Source organism: Rhamphochromis sp. 'chilingali' (assembly GCF_963969265.1).
Source record: "Rhamphochromis sp. 'chilingali' genome assembly, chromosome: 18".
Taxonomy (NCBI): Eukaryota; Metazoa; Chordata; class Actinopteri; order Cichliformes; family Cichlidae; genus Rhamphochromis; species Rhamphochromis sp. 'chilingali'.
Genome location: NC_137945.1, coordinates 26435079 through 26447169, shown reverse-complemented (window position 1 = coordinate 26447169; position 12091 = coordinate 26435079). Strand labels below are relative to the sequence as shown.

Sequence of the window (12091 nt, the reverse complement as noted above, 5' to 3'; positions counted from 1 at the left end):
AGCCTATGACTAGCAAAACACACGGGCGACAGGCGCGCCACCCCAGTAGATACTAGTGGAAAAGGGGTAATACTGCTGTGTAATAAGTCGGAACACGAAACAGGCTTACTGCTATACACTGCACATTTATTACTTTTATGTAGTCTAAACGGAAACCCTTAACTAAAGTATTCGGTCCGTCATTATCCAATTTATTAATAAAATCCAAACTTTTGTTTTTCCTTTTAAAACACTCTTTCTTTGTTTAATCTCAAAATTTCTTTATTTTTACGTTTCACGTTACTGAACGTTGTAAGCATTGTTGACTGAAAGTCCCGTTTACTTAACCAATTTTACCAGAGAAATAGTGTAGGGGGTGTGCGTCCCTACACAGGTCCCCGATAAATCTTGCGGGCACCGATACATTAGGAAAGAAAACTAGGCCGATTTGTGGTAACTGAATGTGTTGATGTAATGTAACCTCTTATTACCTGATACTTTTTAAAAATATATTTGTAGTTTTAAAGGTTTAGAAAATACAAATATTTAGAAGAAAGAAGAAAAAATATATGATTTGATGTGTTACTAGTGTTCACTTTACTTACCTGCCTTGTTGTTGATCTGTAAGACCATTAGAGATTGATTTCAACTTGTGATTCTAGATTTTCTGAAAGAGACTCATTTTGTCTGATATACTGTATCTAACTTTCCATATTTTTCCCCAGGTGTAGCAAATTTCCTAATTCTTTCAGCCACTTATCAAACAATGGGTTTGTCTCAGATTTCCTAGACTGGAGCAGAATTTTTCCTGCAAACACTGTGGATAGAGCTTCTTCATGATGTATAACCTGCTTGAGTCTACCACCCCAAATAATGCTTTAAGAGGGGCAAAGGGGCACTCCAAATTAAAAACCTCAATGAAGAAACATTTCCCCCACACATGCTCAGTGCCTAGTTCTTCCTGCCAGTGTGTCCTGATGCTTATTTTTTTATCATTTTAAAATACAGAGTACATCCAGATTTTGGAGCCAGCTTTATTTTGTAAAAAACAAAACAAAACAAAAATACTGCAGTGACTTATATTTAACACTTTATTTTCCACATATTAAAGAGAAACATACAGACACATTTCAGACCCTTGCTGGTGTTGTTTTCAGAGGATCTGCTGCTCTTTTTCATGTGTGTGGTTGATGATTTAAAAAATCTTATAGTAATGAATATTACATTAAATTGTCTGGAAAAATCAAAAGTTTCTGGTAATCTTTTACATAGAGGTAATGGTTGTTGAATGGGACGTCTCGTGGGATTGAGGTCTCTTTTTTACTAAATGTTTGGAGCACAAAAAAGTAAAAATAAAATACAATAAAATGAAATAAAATTCAGAAAAGCTTACAGTCATTATACAGGAACAACAGCTCACAGGGTAGATAACACAAAATGCACATACAAGAATCATAAAAGCTTTTGTCAGTTATGTTTGTGTATCGAAGTTACCCACTTTGAACAGTCCACAGATACAGATGGTAAACTGGGCTTTTAAAAAGCTTTGTTATCCAACAGAAATTTGAGTAGCTGTAAAAGTATTCTGTGGGTTTAACTAGTTGGTATGTGCACTTGTCTTGGAGTCTCTGATTTCAAATTTTCAGACTCTTCTTAAGAACATTTGTTACAAGATTTGTGAAAGTTTTCTTGGGATTTAAATTGACTATTCCCCTTTTGATATGATGCAGAATTGACTCCAAACCTAAAACGACGACAGATCTCAGCACCCTGCTTAATACACTTAATAACAGGTCTTCTCCTAAGATCTGTTGCCTTTTGTCTATACCAAAGATTACAACTGTTAATTTGCGCAAATAATGTCAAATAATGTAGTCAATATTAACATTTTAAAGCAAATTAAAGCAAGGCTGCCTTTAAAATTATGGTAAAAGGAAGTTTTGAAAGCCTTGAACTCCAAAATGTAGACATGAATTAAAATAAAGATACAGGACCCAAATTAGTGGTGAAGTTACTTTTGGAAAAAAGATTCTTCATTTGGCTAAAAATAAAAGTTTGAATTAAAAAATACGTCTCAATGTTTAAGTTTTTACAATTTCTTTTTTAGGGAAGTATTTGGAGGACATGAACCTGAAGGGGTGTGTTTTTTTTTGCCAAACAACTTTTATCAGTTTTCAGAATTATTATTAAAGATGATATTGTGTTGGTGGTCGCCCAGTATTATTGATCAACTATTATAATAAACCTCAGTCTGTACTGTTTTTTGTTAGTAGGCACATGGAAGTAAAAATCCTAATTATCTATTTCCTAATTTAGAATAGCATTTGAGTCAAGGGGATGCTTTTGAGCTTAAAATGATTGACTAACTAACAAATAATCCTGAGATAAAAACTGTGGTTCTGTGGCAGGCAGATGGGTGTAATTCCAGGAAGAGTGCAGATGTAATTGATGACACTGTTATTAAATTGTGTGGTCCTGGTATGGTGCATGCTGGACTCCTGGTGTGGATGACATTTAAACTGAATAAATGATGTTATGATGGACTGAGAATCATCAGAGCTGTCATCATCACACATCCATCTCTCAAGCGAACAGCTCATCTCAGTCTGCAAAAAATAATGGAGACTTATTACAATGACAGGTCCAAAACCTTCCAGGGTTACTACATTTGTGACCCTCATTTGTTGGTGAGCTAGAGGCCAGAGATCAGGCCACAGAAAACTCTGTAACCTTGCATGAATTATTTGCAGGTGGGTATGTCAGTTTAAATGAAATACATAAAAAAAATATCGCAAATGGCTCAGTGAGTAAAATCACTGTCTAACCTATTTAAAAAATGACTTTTAGTCAACAACATCGAAAGGAGCCAGCTGAGTTGGTTCGGGCATCTGACAAGGATGCCTCCTGGGCGCCTCCTGGGTGAGGTGTTCCGGCCATGTCCCACCGGGAGGAGCCCCCGGGGCAGACCCAGGACACGCTGGAGAGATTATATCTCTCGGCTGGCCTGGGAACGCCTTGGTGTTCCCCCGGATAAGCTGGAGGAGGTGGCTGGGGAAAGGGAGGTCTGGGCCTCTCTGCTTAGGCTGCTGCCCCCGCGACCCGGCCTCGGATAAAGCGGATGAAGATGGATGGATGGATGGATGGACAAGAACAACTGCAGTCTTAAAACTTGAATGAATCATACATTTACACAACTGTTAATAAAAAGTGAAGTCTTTTAAAAAAGGTTTTACACTCTTAAAATTTGATTAATGTAAATTTTTTAATGCATTTAGTCAGTCTACTGTCATTACACACATTATCACTAAAAGAGCACAGCGGTGCCACAAAGGCACAAAAACTTCACACGTGTAATAGTTTGGGAAATTGTTATACTGGGCCCACAAAAATAATGAAATAAATAATTCCTCAGAACATGGAAATGTTCCTGGATGCATGCCACTGCACTTAGTATTTAACAGACAACAAAATATGCAGTTCCAGAAAAGGTGAACCCATGTGAACTTGACAGGGTAAGCTAAGCAATCTAAGAAAACTTGATCTACAATCAAGAGGCAATTTCATGATTGGAGATATGTATAGGATTTATCACAAAGTGCAAACGCCTGGTTACACTCAAGAAGGACAGTTTGACCTTTGTCAGAAAACATCTAAATGAGTGCACAGTTTGGACAAAAAATATTTGTACAGAAGAAAAACAGCTTAACTTGTAGCAGAATGGCAGGAGAAGCAAAGCACAGAGACAGAGGGAAACAACTCATGATCTGCAGCATACCACATTAACTTTCATATCATCTGGTGAACTTATGGCATGGGCATTTATGGCAGTGGATCTGTGTTTCTATTGATAATGTGAATGTGATTTTTGAAGGGATATCAGATATCATCCATCCATCCATCCATCCATCCATCCATCCATCCATCCATCCATCCATCCATCCATCCATCCATCCATCCATCCATCCATCCATCTTCATCCTCTGTTACTTCTCTGGATCTAAGCACAGATACCCCTACCCTCCCCCTAGCCACCATCTACACCTCTTCACGAGGGAGACACATAATCGCTCCAGTGTATAGTATATAGATAGTCCAGACATCCTGGTCTGATATCTGAACCACATCAACTGGCTCTTTGAAATGTGGAGGTACAGCAGCTCTGAGCCCCTCACAATTAACCAAAATCTTTGTCCTCTCTCTAACCGTGAACGAGATACCCTTCAGAGGAAGTTCATTTCTGTACATTGTATCCAAGATTATATTCTTTCTGGTAGTATCTGTAGTTTGTGGCTATAGTTGAGGGTAGGAATGCATTGTTTAGTAATGTGACAGCTTTGCATTAACGCTCAGCTCTTTCTTTATCACAACAGACCAATAGAGCAGCGAGATTACATCAGATGCTATTCCAGCCTGTCTGTGAACAAGACCACAAGTTACTTCAGCTCATCAAATTCAGCTGATCAAGAGACCAGCTAGGAATTCTGTAAATAACCAATACTGATCACTTTGTGCCTCGTCCATCAGCTTGAGCTGCTCTGGGGTTAGATATTATCTCCTTGCTCCTAAAGGCATAGTTACCCATAGCAATTGTATATTATAAACATATTGCCTATCTGCAATTGCTTCCTGTCCCTTCAACTCACCCACACAGTCTAACTCATGTTGCACTGCATCATGGGGAGTTGTCTCCCATAACTCCCCATGATGCAGTGATCTCCCTTCATGAAAGGGAAATTGCTGAGCAATTATTGATTCTAATGACCACATGCCTACAGAAAGCTGCTGTTAATATCGTTTTTCCTGCTCTTATTGTGTGAAACATTCATGTTTTTGCTTTTCCTGCTGTTAATGATCTAATGACGGGTTCTCCTTTGAGTACATTGAGCAGCAGGACACTAATATGGCAAACAAACTGCCTAATTGGCAGTTGGCAATACAGTTGGCTGGTTTGGAAGAAGAGTACTGCATGGCCGTGCATCTGCTTCAGAAAGCTACCAACTGCTCCTCCCTCCTCTGTAGCAGGGATGAAGTATTTGTTTAACTGGGCTACAAACATTGTTCTAATATGCCTATAAATAGCTATAGTAGCTAAATAGCTACTTCGGCCTGTCTGTCTGGTCTGGTTGCTGGATTCCTAAACCGAATGCATATCACTGAATCCTGTTCTAGGTGTATAAGCCGTGGCTGACTGCAAAATAAAAATAAAAAACATAAAAAATGAAAAATTGTAGAGAAAGCAAATTGATAAATTCAGGATATGACACAAATTTAGGATAACTATCACAGCAGTGTCGTTGTGTGAGGCTTAGTTTTCTAGTTTTTTATTCTTAGTTAATATATTTGAGCATTAGTTAATTTTTTGTGTTGTTTTATTTTTTCAGAGTTTTTTGTGATTGAAAATCTGTTAGTATTCATACCTGTATGAGTCTCCTTTGATTACTTCCTGTTTTACTTTGAAGGACAGCTTTCTTACATGTCCTATGTTAGGTTTTCTCCACAACCATCTGGACAATAGATGGTTGTAAAAACATTTTCTCAGTTTCTGCTGTAACCTTGTTGTTAAATAACTCACCGATTACTGTGAAAACTTGATTAAAAAATGAATAGTCTTTAATGAGATAAAGCTTTCTCATGCAATTCTGTGAACGTAATAGTCGTATTAATATTACCAAAAAACCGGCACCAACAATAACACATGTATACATTCACCAGGCTCTGTTTTTTAAAGGTAAAATGCAACAACAATGTAATTGATATTACAAACAAAATAATATGCATTATAGGTTATTTGTAGAAATTCACATTAACATAAATGTTTAGGATGAATAATTTGTTGAAGCAGCTGCCTTTCATACGAGGTATCAAAGTCATGTAGACTGTAGTAAATCTGTTTACTGACTCAAGATGCTGGCACTGTGACATGTGCCTGTCATTTTATCACTATTGAAGTGGTTGGTGTGATACCACTGTAGCAGGATCAATGGCCTGTAGCGTGTGTTGGACTTTTCGTCTCTGATGTGATGTGATGGGGTGTTTCCTTTTGTCTGTTTTTCTCAGATTGCGATTTTGTCTTGCGACAGAAGCAGATGACATTGAAGAAGCGGCAGTGGCATGTTGCACACGAGTCACAGCAACCGGACTGAGGCAAACAGCTTTGAGCGAGCTGGGAGCATTTGATCTTCACAGGATTTGGCCTCACTTTAGCAGGAGGACAAATCTCATTTTGAGCAGCAGGACCGCCTCTGGGCTTCTGTGAGGTGGGGAGAAAAACAAAACAGATGGCGAGAGCATCAGAAAAGCCATCTGACTCCTCTGGATCCTTATAGTAATACTGCCTCCAAAGACTGAAAGCTTTGACTGTGGGTACCCACAGCACACAGTAAATGCTAAACATTTTTGACCATTTTAAGGATTGATTGAAATAACGTATGACTAAAACATGAACATGTATATGTTTTGTTAGACTTACAGATTAACAGCACAGATCTTGAACTTACTGGCACAAGAATCCTCTGTCGTTCATAATGTCCTCTCCTGGCAAACAGAGGCCTCACCCTGATTTCATTCGTAGACCCTGTTGAAACAACATCAAACTATTTTCTTACTTAAGAAGATCAACAAACCTTCTCTTTACTTTCCTGTTTTGAGGGTTGTCTCATTTTTGCCCCTGTAGTGCACCTGTTGTTAATTTCCTTAACACCAAATCAGCAAAAACTGATGAACAATGCCCCTCTGCTACTTAACTCAACACATCAATATCCCCAAAGTTTAACTGACTTGATGATGAACTCTGATCAACAAACGTTTCTTTAAATTGTTGATTTTTTAAAGTTCTGAATCAGGAAAAGGCAAGTTTTTTGTTCAGAAAAGAGTAAAATAATACAACAGAATCAAAATGTACGCACATAAATGAAAGTACAACTTCTAGAGTTTGTTTCATGTCACACAAAGTGCATTTTTATAATAATTTGTTTAAGTCACGAAGCACTGGCACAGCAAAGTTACTGTTCTGTTCTATAACTTATTAACGGCAAAGCTACAGATGAGGATTAGGGCACCTCGGGAAAAAATATATCAACATAGAAAATAAATCTGGTTTTATTAATATCATATGAGATAAAAAATATTCTGTAAATTTGTTTTAATCCATGTAATTTGTCACCTCTTTGGCCACCAGAGGGCCTCAATGTGATCCTCTAAGTTAGACGTCTAAATCTTTTTCCCACTAAAGAGCTGCAAATCATCTCCGATTTATTTAATTAGACACACACGCACGAGATATCTGGATACCCAAGAGCTGAGCAGGCAGGCCCATAAATTCCTCCAAAACTGTAACTGAAAACATTTAGTGACATAGGCCCGAGGTCACATATCTGAGACTGCTGAAAAAAATGTAAAACGGTTCACATCAGGGGTATATGACAGTGCATGAATGTATACTGCTATAGAGACAGGTCAACTCTCAATTTGCAGCTCATATAATTTTATGGCAGTAATAAATCACTCCTCAAATAGATGAGACAAGATTTGCCTAGACACTGGTGGATCTCTATAGATAAGCAGCCGCAGCAACCTCACACCCTGCTTAGCAGGAAACGCTGAGACTGACAAGGTGATTTATTCGCCCACAAGCTGTCAGTTCTAGACAGGTGATAGAGGTGCCCGGAGCTTTTACTGCCGCGTGTCTTCCCCTTCTTATGTGAAATCCTGATTTATGTTTTAATAACATGAATAATAACACGGATGTAAAATGTATAACCCCCCAAAAACAAAATGCTTTAACCACTTGATATTAAAACTTGATCAATCAGCAGGAAATTGTGCAAATAAGATTAATATTATTGTTATTATTATTGAAGACTCCCATAAAGTGTTGTCATGTTGATATACGCTTTCATAGGTGATGCCAGCTGTACCGTTATGCGCTACGAGGAGTGGGCCTCCTCCTCTGCGGCTCATGTTGTGCTGATGAATCATGGGAGATGCCTGACGTTTTAAACACCCTTTAAACTCTTTAAGTGGAAAACGTTTGGTGGTGCTTTGATCCCCGACTGTAATCCTAGCAGAGCGCACTTCTGCAGTTAACAGTAAGACTTGTCTAACTTTGCTAAAATTACACAGCAGTAAATCTGAACGCACATAAATCAGTCACAATAAAAAAGATAGCGAACTCAAATACTCTAACTTTAAACACTTGTAAATCTGACCTAAGTGATATATCAGAAAGTGACACGTCCCCACTGCTACTAAATATGCTTGTCATGCTCTTTGCTGCTTTAACTATGTGCAGACAATTGAATTTTTACAGTCAGCTTTGGAGTGTGTGGAAATACAGCACAGAAGTGGTGGTGGGTAAAGGTTTGATCGCACTGTGTGTAGGATAGCGTATTCAGAGCCATTTCATATACCAAGGTGTCGTTTACAGAGGATAATGGCTCGGAGATCAAGACACATATAAAGTGAGTGCTTTTTACAGCCTTTAAAGCAGGCATGTGCAATTCATTTTCCCAATGGGGAATCAAATGAAAGTACTATTTGTTTCACTGTGCAATACCATCAGAGGTGGGAGGTAACGAAGTACACATACTTCTGTGCTCAAGTAGAACTTTCCGGTATCTGAGGGCCACATCAATCAGCTGAACTCAGTTTTGCTCAATATTCATTTTTTATCTCTTTATAAGTTTATAAAGGCCCCGGTTTCTCACGTGGGCCACTGGGAAAATTTATTCCCCACCTCTACTTTACTAAAGGCTGTTTTGACTTCAGGGATGAACACAGCCAAAAAGATAGAAAGACACAAATGTTCTGTTCTGTTCATGAAACTTGGTGTCTCACCACCATTTGTAACACATTTTTGTCACAAATGTGACATCAAAATGAACCCAGCAGCTGTCCCATATCCTCTAAGCACTCCCAGGACTCACACTAATCCTCACATTATGTGAGACTGCAGGTTAATTTCAGCAACGCCATTTTTTTTTTCTTATCAATTCATCCTGACAAATCACATTTAAACCACCCCCAGCTTTACTCTGAGACTGTTTAAGCGCACAACAGCAGTGTGATATAAAGGTGGCCACTTAAGGTGGTATTACGTCAGTCCTACTATACTTTTTGTCCCTCACCCTGTACAGCAGACTTGTGCAATTCTTTTTAAATAAATACATTTTATTTATTTTGTGTTATTATTTTTTATTTTTATAATAGCCAAAAACGAAGTTATCGGTTATTACTTTAATGAGGTCCAGCCATTATTACAGTCTGCTGTTTCTGCTGGCTTGTAAACCAGCAGCGACCTCGTGGTAAATTATAAAGTGTTATCCCACACACTCACCTGTGCCATGAGAGGCCTTCCTCAGCGGCACATCCCCGCGGGCAGCGGCTTCACGGTCATTGATTCGACGACTTCCGAAGGCCAGCTGCACAATGCACAGACACAGCAGTGCCAGCTTCATCCCGACTCTAAGCTTCATCTCCCTCTTGACACACAGGACCCCTGACGGGAAAGGCCTTCCTTGTGTTGCGATGCCAGCTGAAGCCTTCAAACCCAACCTGTTACTTGGCTGGCCTGTTCTCTGTGTCCGCTTCTCACTCCTCTCCAACTTTAATATATTAAGGAGGCAGGCTCACACACGCATGGTACACACCCCACTTTGTCTCAGCGCCTTCAAACCACAGTGACCGACGGAGTCCCTTTATTCACTTTAAACAAATAGATTTGTTCTGCCTTTATATAAAAAAATAAATAAGATAACGGCTCTTACGCAAATAGAAAAAACATTTATTAGCCACTTCACAACATAAAGAGAGCAGATTTATTCATGCACATGTAACAGGATGAAATGTTGTTCCTAATAATCTGAAAGAAGTTACTAGTGTGTCTTTATTTGGATTTTATCTGAAGTCCAAGAGCTGAATTTAGAGAACATGATTAAGCTGTGAGACAGAACACAGACTGGCAACCTGTGACGGATGTTTTTATGTGATAACTTTGTCCATGTGGAATTTATCTAATTGTATTCCTGTTGCCTTCCCCTGAAGCCTTGAGACATGAACGAGGATATAAAAAGTTCAAACTTCTTCAGTGAACCTTGCCTTTTGTAGGTTGAAGAAAGCACACACGACGGAAACCTGCAAACTGTACGTGACATTCAATTATTATACAACAACACTTCACGAAGGAAGAAAGTTCAGTCATAATATCAAAGAAGCTTTTAATTTGAAACGTGTTTAAAATGATTGGCAGCGGATTTAAAGGACATGTAACAATATCTCCTTTCCATGCTGAGAAAGCGAGTCAGAAATGAAAGGCAGCAGCTTGGCCTTAAGCTCCACATTGCACTCTTATATAGCTGCAGTAGATATGTGTTTGTCTGCTTGGTGGGGATTCTTGGTCAGGACTTTATCAAAATATATATTTAGCTGTACTTTGTGACTTATACTCCCTGTGTGCCCGCTGGTTATAAAGAAAGCGTTAAACCCATGGATACATTTATAAGACACAAGAGCTACATTTTCAGTCTCATGTACATAATAAGAGCTTCATCTGGCATCCACATGTTAATACAGCCACAATAAAACCTTTGACTTGGTGAATAATGAGTCTGATAAAGCGTTTTATTATCAGAGAGACTCTATTGTTGCTTAAAATCCATTCAATCACCAACCCCTCCCCTTAAAAACCGTGGCCTCCGAGCTCTGAAAGGTCTGTGGGGAGATCCTGCAACTGATTATCTTCTAATAGGTAATTGATGCTCACAGTTCTGTTGCAGTTTGTGCTGAGTTGTATAGCGAGCAAAGATATTTCAACTTGAGCACATTATGAGCTCAAGAGTTCAAAGAAATCAATCAATCAAGCAGATCTTAAAAAAAAAACATACTTACCTAAATGTTTTGAGTTTCCATGACAGTTTGTCTCTTTTGGAGTTGCTTAAGCAGATAATTCTTGACTCTTATGCAAGATATCTTTACTTGAGTTGGTTTTTTTCTGACAACTTTTAACTTTCACGCCTAACTTTAAACAAATATCTGTACTTTCCACTCCTTACATTTTCAAAACGGCCTCAATACTTTTGCTTTAACCTATTTGAGAGGAATTATTATTTCACGTCACTATGAGCATTCAAACTTAAAACCGAATTGAGGCTAAACGGTAACACGTGAGAGGAAATCCTACTCGTGTATTAATCACCAGAGCATGTCACATAAAAAGAGATGAAAGAGGCAAAACCATGTCATGTTGTCAGGGGTTAAAGTGGGGCCAGTTTTTTCCCTGGAGCAACACCGGGACGAGAGCAGATGCCCACGAGTATTTATTTCAGCATGTAGGTAGTGCTACAAAAGAGGGCTGAGGGGTAATGCTCTTTAAATAAAAGGTAATTTCAAATGCAGTGAAGTTTTCAGTAATAATGTGTGTTTGTCTCCCAGTGTGTTGCTAGTTTTTCACAGGGAGAGAAAAGAAAGAGAGCTAACTTCACTCAGAGATGGAGAAAGATAAGAAAGACAGGAATTTAAATGTTAAGCTGATGATACTTAGATTTATTTATTGAATTCCACCTTCAGTATAAAGAGAGCATAAACAGGACAACTCATAAAACACCTGCTTACATTTGTTGAATGCCGTTGTGTAAATCCTCAAAGAGGAGTAAACCTCAGAGCAGCAGTAGCCCAGATCAGCTGATCACAGCCTGTACATGGAAAAAATCTACTGAAGCCCACAATAGAAATTGGGATTCTTTTCCCCACGTTGAGCCAATACAACCGATTTTTAGGGTTCCACCCCTGAGTGCACTCATTCTCTGTTAAGAGGCAAAGTTTGTAATAGAGACAAGAGAAAATAGAGATATTTTTCTTTCTTTTTCTCTGCTCATTTTCTGCTTATATGCTTCAAGCAGAATACATTTATTGGAATTAAAATTTAAACCGAAGTAAAGTTTTTATTCTCCTTTATTAAGTCACGTCACCTATTTCCCCCCCTTTTTTTTTTTAAATATGTAGAAATGAACAGCAGTATATTGCGAGGAACAAAGGCCTTAAGGTTTTCAGTGGCAGCTTCCAAACAGATAATTTAAGATGACTTGCATTTAATGAATGACGACTTTTAATGGAAACC

The 12091-nt window shown here is 38.5% G+C and overlaps 2 protein-coding genes across 3 annotated transcripts in view; both read right to left on the bottom strand.

The window, feature by feature from the left end:
* The window catches only part of wwp1 (WW domain containing E3 ubiquitin protein ligase 1), a 28000-nt gene extending 27949 nt beyond the window's left edge, over positions 1–51 (bottom strand). For both annotated transcript variants that reach the window (XM_080864520.1, XM_080864519.1), the window contains exon 1: positions 1–51. This exon is cut by the window's left edge and continues 129 nt beyond it. The gene's annotated coding sequence lies outside the window, so the exon portion shown is untranslated.
* A 5610-nt stretch (positions 52–5661) lies between these two features.
* On the bottom strand, positions 5662–9551 carry LOC308386132 (uncharacterized protein). Its single transcript, XM_080865454.1, has 3 exons — positions 9314–9551; positions 6477–6553; positions 5662–6229 (listed from the first exon to the last, which is right to left on the bottom strand). The coding sequence occupies exons 1-3, from the start codon at positions 9450–9452 to the stop codon at positions 5957–5959; spliced, it is 489 nt and encodes a 162-aa protein (XP_080721580.1). The 5' UTR covers positions 9453–9551; the 3' UTR covers positions 5662–5956.
* Positions 9552–12091: the final 2540 nt, after the last annotated feature.